At 40.6% G+C, this 13,752-nt stretch overlaps 1 protein-coding gene across 13 annotated transcripts in view; it reads right to left on the bottom strand.

Moving 5' to 3' along the window:
* DMD (dystrophin) overlaps positions 1 to 13,752 on the bottom strand; it is a 2,044,659-nt gene that overhangs the window by 1,435,269 nt on the left and 595,638 nt on the right. For all 13 annotated transcript variants that reach the window (XM_044996713.1, XM_044997415.1, XM_045002732.1 and 10 more), the window contains one exon: positions 2,114 to 2,232. In XM_044996713.1, the coding sequence (XP_044852648.1) occupies positions 2,114 to 2,232 (119 nt within the window). The remainder of the gene's footprint in view (positions 1 to 2,113; positions 2,233 to 13,752) is intronic.

The following is a 13,752-nucleotide window of genomic DNA, read 5'->3' as shown; positions in this document are numbered from 1 at the left end:
CAAATAAAACAAAAAGTGTTCACAAGTTACATACCTGCTCTTTTAGTACAATAATTCCATGGCATGACAAAATCATATTTCAGCATTATACTAGTCTAAGGATTTGTGATTTCTTTTACTAGTTACTGACATTGTGGCTCAAGAGTTTCATTTTGATTAAGTATTAGTTAGAGGATATAGTTCTATCATACAGAGTATGCTATTGAAAGAGTACTTGGATATCTTGCTAACAATAACTGGTGGAGACTGAGTCACATTTGCATATCTATAGAGAAAAAGATGCAGAAATATTCCAATAGGAATCTTCCCTCAGTGATGTACTGATCGATCTAGTTGAGTTTAGTAATAAGTTGGCATCTCTCAAAAAAGACAATTGTTCATTCCAAAAGTTACCTATGCTGATAGCCAGCATAATGATCAATGGACTTAACACTAAAGCTGCTTAAATAATGATTTTTAAAAGAACAGATTTGTAAATCAGAGGACTGAGTTAAGTTTATTACAAATCACTGGATCCTACTATTCATGACTATCTCAGTAGACACTGAATATTGACTGTGGATTCCCAAAGTAACAAATATCATGAAGGATTATTTGTCTTATAATTGGTAGCAGACATGCATTATTGTTTTATTCACTATTCTGTTTAAAATGTTAGTCTTCTAGCTAAACAGCAGAAAAAACAAATAGCAAACAGCTATAGCAAACATTAAAAAAATGAGTATCTACAAATTATTCATTCAAATTATTTGTCAAATGCTTACAAATAAACATATCAGAAAAAAATGGGACTGGTTGATAAATGATTTGCTAACCCTGAAAAGAAGCTAATTCAGGAAAAAAAATATAGATATAGTAACAAATGGTTCAGTAAGTTCTATCGGAAGCCTTGGTGAAAAAACAAGAGAGACTCCATGCTAGGATTTATCTTGAAATGTTTACACTGGGAGGAAATCTTGGCTTCACTGAAGTCAATGGAAGTTTTTTCCCCTTGAGTATATGATGAACACACCACTTAACCCAGGACCCAGCAATGTGGATTTATAAAATGTTTAAAAAAAATAAAAATATGCCGATGGCTGAACAGTGTAAAAACCTAAACCAGTTTGGAAAGTTAATGAAGTCAAAGTGTGAGAATAAAGTGGCATGCTGCAAATTCAGGAAGGAGATAATATAGTTGCTGCATTGTTCATAAATACCTCCTGCCATTGCAGTCTATTTTGAAAATCGTCAACCAGGGTGACTTTCTTCTCTCTCAAATAAAGGGAAGTGCACTGAAAATATGTTGGGGCCAAAAACATTAAGGAAGAATAGGGAGGCCTGGGGAAAATATATCTAGACCCTTCCAAACCATATCTACAAAAGGATGTAGGTGTTCACTCTACAGATGTCTTATGCTAGGGAGAAGGTACACATATATGAAAAAAAGATGGGATTTACAAATATTAGCATTGGACTAATTCGTCTTCCATTAAAATTGATAATAAAACCTGAGTTACACCAGTACTGATCTGTTTTGAAAAATTACACCCACAATGAACAACTACAAGTTAATTATGAGGGGCAAGACACTAATTATTATTATAGATTACTGTTTATCAGAATACAACAGCACAATCCAAAATGTCTGCCCCATGAAGCTACTCAGACATACACACTCCTCCTACTGTTTCAAGCCAGAGACCTTGAGCGTCAAAATACTGTAGAAACATAGGCCAATACTTTAAAAGGTGGGTGGGTCTAAAATCTGAATCCATATTTAGGCCAGATTTTCAAAAGGTGCTGAACACCTGCAGCTCCCCCTATAGGGGATATGAGCTGTAGGTTCTCAGAACCTTGGGGGAGGAGGCAAAGAAATCAGCCTACTTATTTAGGTAACTAACTTCAAGTGCACACATTTGAAAATTCTGATCAATCTGCACGTTTTGACCTAAATCCTTTAAGTTCTCTCTCAATTAAAATTGTATAATGATAAACTGCCCAGAACTAATCTTGCATTTATGCTCTACCTTTGAAAATGTTAAATCCTGGTGCAAAGAGGTCAAACTCATTTTCAGTCAAATACATGAAAAGTTGATTTTTAGCTACAAACTAGTGCATCATTTCCACTAACCTTCAGGATCAAGGAGTTTCTCAATACCCAGGTTCCGTTTTGCAGTGTTGAAGGCATGGTCTAACCGTTGTACAGCTGACTGTTGGCAAGCCACACTGTTCCAATCAAACAGATCTGGTCTAAGAAGAAGTGGGGGGGGGGGGGGGGAGAAACACAATTATCAATCAATTTCTATTTCGCTTTGACATTCAATTTAATTCTAGATTTTGATTGGTATCTGACAACTGCATATAACAAATTTTATATAAAAATACATAAATCTCAGCAGAATACAATGATGTAAGTTCAATCAAACGAGTCAGTTGATATCACTGAAGCAGTAGAGCACAATTTAAGTGTTTCATAAACAGAGGTAGAACCACTAAGATTGTATATCTAAACTGTAATTCAATCTAAGGCCTTGTATTATCACTTGTAGTATTTGCAAAATAAATATTTTTAATACTTTGTAGCCTTGACATTTCAAGTAAGAGGTATCCATGGAGATCTGAATTTGTTATCAGGCACACTGGAAAAGAAAGTTTCACCTGGTATACTGAAGTTTAATCACTGTGCATATGATATGGAGAAAAAAACAACAATTATATATATATATATAATGTTCTAAAATCAAAGAGTTTAAATACAGGATTTTACTTCGGAATAAATCAGAAAGGCTATCTGCTAAAGTTAAGCCTGTGATTAGGGTTGGCATACATAGTTGTGTTATTTTGTAAATAAAAAAAGTCTCCACTTAGCCTACTTTGCCTTCAGAACGATTCTACGTTTTAGTGAAATAAAATAATCTATATCCTACTGAAATGCTAAGCAGAGGCAAGGGATTCTATTTATTTACTAATAGTTTTACCAAAGATTCAGTTACCGGAACACTGATTTTTTTCTGGGGAGGAAAAGAATGAATTTCATGGTCACAATTAAGTTTCTCAAAAGTAGTACTCAAAATTGCTAAAACTACTGAACTGTGAGTTTGTATTTAATGTGCCTGTCATTGTCATAAGCTTCAATATAATTGACCTGACAATTATACAAATATCAGTAAATAGAGGGCAAATGAGCTCCTAAAGAGACATCTCTCTCCCCAAATACAAGATTTCACCTTGCATACAGTACTGATTGCTTATCCTTATAAGTTTAATGAATTTGCATGATGGCAACAGTAAATTTAGATAAAACTTGGATGATGGCACCAATAGGGTTACTGTATCAATATACTGACACTGAATTTTTTAATATGTCCACAATTGTAGTCTGAAGACTTTAAAGCTCGTACAAAACAACAATAGAGAGATCTAATGTTAAAAGTCTTAATCACATTGGGTAAATGCTTTCAGGATCAGGCTCTAAGTACCAAAGAAAGTGTGGAGGCTGAGATCACTACAGTGGCATACAGTGAAGGCTGAGTTTTGTTGCATGGAAATAAATTTGCAGTCTACATGCACGTGGTAATCAGTGGTATACAAGGGTCAGAATTCTGTACTTCACCTTACCTGTTGATTTCTGTGTGTTTCAATGTTTTCACCACATGAGCAACTGTTTGTGTCATTTGGAGCACATTTTAACTGTTACCTAGTAAAGTTTGCTTGGGTCAATTAAAACTAAATTTATAAAACACTGAATATAGCATTTAAATATGCTCTTCCCTAATCCGTTAGTCATAGAAGAAGGATCATTCTTGAATACATACATATTTTTGGGACAATACTATCTCATCCTATTTCTCACTGCAAATCATCTTAAATTCAGAATGATCCCCTGGGTCTTCAGTTTCATCCATCTCCTGAATCATGGGTGTCAAGAGATTTTGAATATGATGGACCCATGTAAACCAAGACACTGGCACTATGTCTTCTGTCAGGAAGAATTGTCATAAGACACCAGGAGGATCAAAGGATCATTTTTGAATGTTTCAGAAATCGATCCGTATAACTCAAGAGTTGCAGAAAGGACCATGTACTGGAGAATGACACAGTATAGGACTCCAGTTACATTTGCATGTTCATCTTCTAAACTAACTGTATAATTGGCATGCATCTACAGCTACTCTTAATTTGATACATATGCAGTACTTTAGAAAAAGATTACCTCTGTGAGTACCAGAGGGTTGGAATAAGAACTTAAACTAGATAATTGACTGGATGATAAGTTTATTAGGGGGTAAGGGACTTGTATTTTTTTATTTTTTTTTTAAAAAGTATTTTCACTCTAACAGTAGAACATAATGACGGGAGGGCGGGGGGGGGGATCACCTTATTCTAATGTAATTGGACCTTACAAAGAACCATCAGCTTGACACTGCAAAATGTGAGTCTCATTCACAAACATGAAGCTTAAAAACAAAAATTGAAGGTAAGGTTAACCTTCAAAAGAGTTCCTCCTACTTCAACAATATCTAAACTTTCAGCTTTTTTCCTTTGTCAAAACAGAGTGGCCCCAGCAGTAGAATATGATTGGCAATTTCAAATGTCATCTTTTCAGTATGTCGTCTTTTTTAGACAGCTCATGGTCTATATTCAATGGCTTGATGCTGCCAAGCACAATCCCAAGAGATCGAGGTTAAATAAGAGGTTTAAAAAAAATTGGCAAATAATTTATTCAATTTACTACAATAAAAAAATATAGTGGTGTCACTAACAACTATTAACTTAAGCTTAAAATACTAAGTTAAATGGAGAAGAGTTCTTACCCTCAGGAGGAGGCTGGTAGTTATTTCTTCATGCTTTTTAAAAAAAAAAAAATTCTCAACTTTGATCCACTCCCCTATGTGCTGCTCAGCTGTTACCGCCTCATAAGAGCCCTTCTCTAATTATCTCTGGCATAGAGGAAGTACCAGCAGCCAAGAATCTGTCAGAGCTCACAGACGCCTCCCTCTCCACAGACCTCAGAACAGAGACACATTGGGGGCATCAGGAATGGCTGGATTGTGATGAGCTCCAACTATCCCCAAGTTGTGGTTTGGTTCCTATGGGACCAAATGTGGGCGACAAAATTTAGAGCAGACTCCAGGCTACCCTAATTTGCTCCAAGGCTCGAGTAGTGCACAGTAACAGGGAGCCATAATTGACTCACTGACAGACTCATTTCTGGACATGGGAGCTTATATGACCCAAAGGATCAACCTGATCCAAGGTCCTGCAGCAACACACACTGCTCAGTCACAGTAATGATGTCTTAGCGGGTTATCAAGAGCCAAAGCCGATAAAGGGATCTGAGAAATTTCAAATAGATGCCAAAACAGTTACATTAACTATGAAGATATTTTGCAGTGCTAGCATCTGTAGCTTCTCATGCAATAAACAAAAAAAATTCAAGTTCTGCAAAATATTACATATACAAGGGAATCAGCTGTTAAACCACAGAATGACAATTTGTTTAGATACTGTTCAATTACATAAACTCTGGCAGGAAGCAGACGGTATCAAAGACAGCACAGTATTATTCACTGAAAGTGCAACAAGAAAACCCAGCCATTACATTCAGAGGGAAATCAAAGCCAGGGATAAGGCCAACTGCAAAAATACCCAAAGCAGCAAGGTATGAGAGGAGTAAAAGTAGATGTTCACTTCCGAGTAACTATCATTTTTGCCTAATGTAACTTTTTTCCAAGTCACAGTCAAACATCTCATACAAATCATGCTAATAATAGACATTTTCAAGATACATTCAGCTTTTGCATTTATCTTGGATATCTAGATTTTTCTCTCTCTCACAGTAACACCCCTATTCCAGGTTTGTCAAAAGGGGGGGAGGGACTTAAAATTAATTTAAAAAAATGTACAAATAGGCGTAAACATCACTGATGGACATAGGGGCCAAAAGAAAAAACAAGCAACAAGGGACAGGGATCAGAGAAAGATGTTGGCTCTTCCACTTTTGGCCTTTTTTCTTTATACACTGGAGACGTGCTCATGCAATCAATAAGGTTCTTCTATATGGGAATAGATTAAAATAAAATGTTCACCAGTACAAACAGAGTCTTCCTGTTGGATGAGCGGAAGCTACTATACACACAATATTCGACATTGGTGAGGCCTCATCTGGAGTTCAGTGTCCAGTTTTGGGCCCCGCACTACAGGAAGGATGTGGAAAAATTGGAAAGAGTCCAGCGGAGAGCAATGAAAATGATTAGGGGGCTGGAGCACATGACTTATGAGGAGAGGCTGAGGGAACAGGGATTGTTTAGTCTGCAGAAGAGAAAAATGAGGGGGGATTGGATAGCTGCTTTCAGCTACCTGAAAGGGGGTTCCAAAGAGGATGGATCTAGATTGTTCTCAGTGGTACCAGATGACAGAACAAGGAGTAATGGTCTCAAGTTGCAGTGGGGGAGGTTTAGGTTGGATATTAGGGAAAACTTTTTCACTCAGAGAGTGGTGAAGCACTGGAATGGGTTACCTAGGGAGGTGGTGGAATCTCCTTCCTTAGAGGTTTTTAAGGTCAGGCCTGACAAAGCCCTGGCTGGGATGATTTAGTTGGGGATTGGTCCTGCTTTGAGCAGGGGCTTGGACTAGATGACCTCCTGAGGTCCCTTCCAACCCTGATATTCTATGATTCTAATACAGTAGAACCTCCGAGTTATAAACACCAGAGTTTCAAATTGATCAGTCAACCACACATCTCATTTGGAACCGGGAGTATACAATCAGGTGGCAGCAGACACACCCCTACACCCAAAAAAAAAAAAAAAAGAAAGTTCAGTATTGTGTTATACATAACTACAGTACTAAGACAATATAGGGAAGTTTTTAAAACCAGATTTGACAAGGTAAGGAAACAGTTTCTGTGCTTCTGCACAGTAAACTTTCAAGGCTGTATTAAGCCAGCTGTACGCTTTTAAAAAGAACCACCATAACATTCTCAAAGTTACGAACAGTTCAGAGTTACAAACAACCTCCATTCCCGAGGTGTTTGTAACACTGAGATTCTGCTGAATACATTTTTGTTCTCTTAACTGAATGGCTGGGTTTTCATTGGCATTCTGATCCTGTCTGCAGAGGGAAATCTATTGCTGGCTGACTGCTTAGCCCAGGTCTCTTCAGGCACTCTGATGCCAGGTCTCTAAGTATGGTATCATTTGGTGAGGGGAAAATGAATAGAATATCTTCAGTTCCATAGCAGTTCAATCAAATTAGGAAGAAATTTTTGGGTTGCCAAAGTGACTTGTGAGAATTAAAAAAAAAAAAACTATGTTCACACTACTACAATTTTTCTATTGGCTTTACTTCAGCTTTCTGTTTAGCTTCCTGAAAGCAAACCTCTCTCCCCAGTTTATTTCTAGTCTGCACTGCACAGCTTTTTTAATATGTAGTACTCCTCTTCTCCTCTCTGTCCCCAAGACGCAGAGGCAGCTGCAGTGAACTGCTGCTTTCTAAGGCATTTGCCTGGCCTGAGTTCAGGCATTTTAAGGAAGCAGATGTGCAGGAAGCTAATGAATGCCACTTATTTTCAGTGAACTTCCTGATTAAAAATAGGCACAGGGCCAGGGCAAGCTTGGGACTAGGGATATAATATAGAAGGCAGGTAGTCCTTTAAAGGCCATTAGGGGAAACCTGGCTGAAGGGATAAAAACTCAGCTCTCCTGGAGTCTCACTGTGGGAGTGAGAGAAAATGAATTAGTAAGAGCTGAACATGAGCTCCCAGTGTGATGCTCTGGCAAAGAAAGACTAATGCCATCCTGGGATGTGTAAACAGGGAAATCTCAAGTAGGAAGAGAGAGGTTATTTTACCTCTGCATTTGGTGACTGCTTCTGCAGTAATGTGTCCATTTTCAGTGCTCACAATTCAAGAAGGATGTTGATAAACTGGAGAGTTCAGAGAAGAGCCAGGGGAGTGATTAAAGGATTAGAAAAACAAGGTGAGTGAGGAAATACCTTTCATGGGATCAACTTTTGTTGATGAAAGAGACCAAACTTGTGCAAACAATAAAGGATTAGAAAACATGCCTTATAGTGATAGATTAGACTAACTCCATCTAGTTATTTTAAAGAGAAGGTTAAAGGATGACTTGATTACAGTCTGTAAATATCGACACAGGAAATAAATATTTAACTATGGGCTCTTCAATCTAGCAACAAAAGATAGAACATGATCCATGGAAGATGAAGCTAGACAAATTCAGACTGGAAATAAGCGTTAAAAAATCCTCCAATCCTGATTTTAAAATTGTCAGAGGTAGAGAATCCACCACAACTCTTGATGATGTGTGCCAATGGTTATCTACTCTCCTGCATGCATTTTTTTCCCCCCTAAAACGTATGCTCTATGAATTTCTATAGCCTGTGTTACACAGGAAGTCAGAGCAGATAATCAGAATGATCCCTCCTGGCCTTGGAATCTATGAAAGAAGAACACAGTGTACTGAGCATGCAGACTATTCTGTAGCCTTGAACTTTAAGAGGTGAGGAAAGGGTTCCTAGGACAATTACAACCATAAAATCCCTTATATTTACTGTTAAGTTGTATGTTGAAGCAGACTGTGGCTCTTCAACATGGCTGTCTGCTGCTGCTGTGTTTGATATCAAACAAACCATTTTGTTCAGAGAATCATATCTTCTAGAAATTTGCCTTTTATGCATTAAACCTGCTTTAGGATAACACATATGCCAATGCTACACAAGGGTATGTACCCTGAAAATAAAATCTCTCAGGATTCAAAGAAGAGAAACCGTGCAATAACCTGGTAAGCACAGACAAAGTACTATAAGGAACTGGGGGAGGGAGGGAAGATAAGCATGGGGAATTAGTGTTACTTTGTGTAATGGTCCATCCACTCCCAGTTGCTTATATCTCCTTGTCAAGTGCTGGAAACGGGCTATTTTCATTACCACTACAAACAGTTCTTTTTCTCTCCTGCTGACAACAGCTCACCTTAACTGATCACTCTCCTTATAATGTGTATGGTAACACCAATTGTTTCGTGTGTGTGTTCTCTCTCTCTCTCTCTCTCACACACACACACACACACACCCCCCTTCCTTCTGTATTTTCCACTACATGCATCCGATGAAGTGAGCTGTAGCCCACGAAAGCTTATGCTACAATAAATTTGTTAGTCTCTAAAGTGCCACAAATACTCCTGTTCTTTTTGCGGATACAGACTAACACAGCTACTACTCTGAAACCTACTTTTTTTGAAGTGTATTAATAAATGTAGTTATTTTATAATCAAGCATAGCAGAAGGTGGACAAGTAGAATTTGTGCCAGGGCTGATATATTTTCATCGCAATTTTGCAAGAGTTCTTTAACACCTTGCTTTTTCATCTTTCCTATTATTGCTTCTGATACTGGGAGCAAAGGTGGTTTGTGTGTCTATGAGAGAATAAAATATGGAAGGTCCCTAAAATATCAAACTTTTATAAACAGAATATAGATCAGGGTATACGGACATTACAAAAGATCTGCGCCAGGACCCAGAACATTGAGGAATGGAGAACTATCCAGCCACTAAAATAAACCCCCGAACCTCTCATGCAAGGATGAGTTTCTCAGGGAGTTTTACAAATAATAGTTTAGCCTAGCAATATCTGTTTGAGATACGTATTTACCCATTCAATAGGCAAGTGAAATAAGGCACAGAGAAAGGCATCAGATGCTGTGGTAATGGGTGAAACATAAGGCCTCAAGACAACAGATTGAATAGGCATTACCAGCTCCAAATGACACGGCATGTTAGTGGCACTGCAGAAGCAAGAATAGAACTCAGGAGTTCTCCCCAATCTTCTGCTGTAACCAGTGAAGTACATGTCCCCTTACTTTGTATTCAGAGAAAAAAAAAGTATATGGACAGAACTGTTGTAACAGAAAGTGGGGCTGAGCCTGAAAACTGCTGAAAGTATAAATCAGGGGTTGGCAACCTTTCAGAAGTGGTGTGCCGAGTCTTCATTTATTCACTCTAATTTAAGGTTTCATGTGCCAGTAATACATTTTAATGTTTTTAGAAGGCCTCTTTCTATAAGTCTATAATATATAACTAAACTATTATTGTATGTAAAAGTAAATAAGGTTTTTAAAATGTTTAAGAAGGTTAATTTAAAATTAAATTAAAATGCAGAGCCCCCCGGACCAGTGGCCAAGACCCAGGCAGTGAGTGCCACTGAAAATCAGCTTGCGTGCTGCCTTCGGCACACGTGCCTTAGGTTGCCTACCCCTGGAATAAATCAATGATGCACTCATTATTATACAGCAAGTGTATATTGTAATGTATACTTACATATATTTTAAAGGTATGTCTAATCCTTTCAAACTGATTTGCAAGATCTACTTGGAGTTACAAAAAGATAACTTTTCAAAAAATTATATAATTGAAATCACAGTAAAATGGTATTTCTAAAACCTTTCTGTATACTGTATGTGATGTTTTCTGCTGCATAGAATGTTAAATCTATTGTTGAATTACAATTTAAACATATGAAAACTCAGCTGAACATCTCAGCTCTGGTGGAATACAAAACAAGATCCTGTAGTATATTTTAGAACGTATTTCTTCAAAACAATAAAAAAGATGATGCTTTTAAATAGGGTAAGCAGACAGCAAGTGTGAAAAATCAGGATGGGGATGTGAGGTAATAGGAGCCTAAATAAGAAAAATACCCCAAAATCAGGACTTCTGGTCACCCTACTTTTAAAGGGAAAATATCAGTAGAAATAGAATAGGCTACCTTGAATGTGCTATAGAAATAATCAGACAGCACCTGTAAAATGTTCTCAATGGATTACTTTTGTATTCAGAAAACCATTCTTAATACTGTTCCATAAAAATAATATTATGAGAGGCAAGTGAAAGAAGACAGGTTTAAAATGTGGCACTTCAGTAACAATATGTATGCCTAATTCCCATTAATGTCAATGGGGATTTATATGAAAGCTCATAATAAAAAAAAAAAATTCTTGCAGTAAAAATTCCCAAGGTTTAAGTTCCTGAACTATGTTGAGTATTATGGAATGTCTTTTTTTTTTTTTGCTTGTTGTTTCTCCACCTTTGTGCAAAGGACAGGATTGGGGCAGTACTATTGGTTTGCAAAAAACCACTAGACCCACATTGGCCAGTTTAAGTTAATCACCATCCTATGTTTCCGTCATTCACTCAGTCTCTCTCCTGATCACCTCTGCTCCACTAGGTGTCAAAGGGCATTTTCATAAGATTGTTCATTCAGATTAATATAAGGAACATCACAGCAGGTTCATAGTTTGCTGAATGGTTAGTACTTGATTTTCAGCAGAATTGAGTACTCAAAATTCCTGTTAATGGGAGCTGTTGGTGGTCAGAAGTTTTCAAGCAGGAAAAGCTTATGTGCATATGTATGCGTAGGGCCCTACCAAATTCACAGCCATGAAAAACATGTCACAGACTGTGAAAACTGGTCTTGTGTGTACTTTTACCCTATACTATACAGATTTCACAAGGGAGACCAGTATTTCTCAAACTGGGGGTCCTGACCCAAAAGGGGGTTGCAGGGGTATTGCAAGGTTATTTTGGGGCATCGTGGTATTGCCACCCTTACTTCTGCACTACCTTCAGAGCTGGGTGGCTGGACAGTGGTGGCTGCTGGCTGAGGGCTCAGCTCTGAAGGCAACAGCACAGAAGTAAGGGTAGCAATACTATACCATGCCATCCTTGCATCTGTGCTGCTGGCAGTGGTACTGCCTTCTGAGCTGGGCTCCAGACCAGCAACTGCTGCTTCTGGCTGCCCAGCTCTGAAGGCAGCACTGCCGCCAGCAGCAGCAGCACAACAGAAGTAAGGGTGACAAAACCATGACCACCCTACAATAACCTTGTGATACCCCTCTACACACATTACCCCCTTTTGTGTCAGGACCCCTACAGTTACAAGACTGAAGTTTCAGATTTAAGAACATAAGAACGGCCGTACCAGGTCAGACCAAAGGTCCATCTAGCCCAGTATCCTGTCTACGGACAGTGGCCAATGCCAGGTGCCCCAGAGGGAGTGAACCTAACAGGCAATGATTAAGTGATCTCTCTCCTGCCATCCATCTCCATCCTCTGACAAACAGAGGCTAGGGACACCATTCCTTACCCATCCTGGCTAATAGCCATTTATGGACTTAGCCACCATAAATTTATCCAGTTCCCTTTTAAATGCTGTTATAGTCCTAGCCTTCACAACTTCCTCAGGTAAGGAGTTCCACAAGTTGATTGTGCGCTGCGTGAAGAAGAACTTCCTTTTATTTGTTTTAAACCTGCTGCCTATTAATTTCATTTGGTGACCCCTAGTTCTTGTATTATGGGAATAAGTAAATAACTTTTCCTTATCCACTTTCTCAACATCACTCATGATTTTATATACTTCTATCATATCCCCCCTTCAGGGCCGCCCAGAGGATTCCGGGGGCCCGGGGTCTTCGGTGGCAGGGGGCCCTTCCGTTCCGGGACCCGCCGCCGAAGTGCCCCGAAGACCCGCGGCGGGAGCCCCCCGCCGCCGAATTACCGCCGAAGTGCGGCGGGGGGGGTCCCCGCCGCGGGTCTTCGGGGCACTTCGGCGGCGGGTCCCGGAACGGAAGGGGCCCCCGCCGCCAAAGACCGGGCTGCGCTTCGGCGGCGGGTCCCGCTTCCCCCCCGCCCCGGCCCCAGCCTCTTACCCCCGGCTCCCTCCTCGCCCGGAGTCTCAGCGCCTCGCCGGAACAGCCGCAGCGTGTGGCCGGCGGGGCCTGAGCCCCGTCCCGCTCAGAGCCGCGTGGTGAGGGGCGGGGCTGTGAGCTCCACGCCGAGCGGAGGGAGCGGAGCTCCCAGCCCCGCCCCCTCACCACGCGGCTCTGAGCAGGGCGGGGCTCAGGGGCTCCGCCGGAGACATCAAGCGCTGAGGCTCCAGGAGAGGGGCAGAGGCGGGAGCCTCCGCTGTTCTCTTGGGGGCCCCTGCGGAGCCCAGGGCCCGGGGCAAATTGCCCCCTTTGCCCCCCCCCTGGGCGGCCCTGCCCCCCTTAGTCTCCTCTTTTCCAAGCTGAAGAGTCCTAGCCTCTTTAATCTTTCCTCATACGGGACCCTCTCCAAACGCCTAATCATTTTAGTTGTCCTTTTCTGAACCTTTTCTAGTGCCAATATAGACATAAATATCTGAATTAATAAAATTTATGATTTTTAAAATCCTACAACCATGAAATTGACCAAAATGCACAGTGAATTTGGTGGGGTCCTATGTATTGTGGCAAAGCTCTGACCTTGCTCCCATGGGTCCTGCGCTTCTAGGCGGTTTATGCTAGCCTCAGTGGCTCACTGTGACCCTCCACGTAGCCTCTCTCTCTCTAGGGCCAGGGTTACAGTCTACTGAGCCCTTTTCATCATAGGCCTACAAGGAGGTTGGTGAGAGAACTCCCACAGTTTCTATTCGGCCTCCTGTCCTGACAGAGACCTGACTTCCCCTTCCAGGAGCTGTTCCTGTAGTGGTGGGTTGGGGGAACCCAGGCCCGCCCTCTACTCCGGGTTCCAGCCCAGGGACCCTAATGGTAGCAGTTGTTGGCAGCCAACCTTTCACTGCCAGAGTTGCTACATTTCCCTGGGCCACTTCCCCACAGATCTCCTGCTTCTCCCTTCTTCACCCTTACCTTAGGGCTCCTTTAACAATGGTTTGAGGGTGTCTTCAGTAACCAGCCCTTCAGCCGCACTTCCTCTCCTCTGGCTCCCTGACTCCCC

This window comes from Mauremys mutica, chromosome 1, assembly GCF_020497125.1.
Source record: "Mauremys mutica isolate MM-2020 ecotype Southern chromosome 1, ASM2049712v1, whole genome shotgun sequence".
NCBI classification, from domain to species: Eukaryota; Metazoa; Chordata; order Testudines; family Geoemydidae; genus Mauremys; species Mauremys mutica.
Note: the sequence above shows the minus strand (reverse complement) of the source record. Positions and strands in the feature narration are given on the sequence as shown.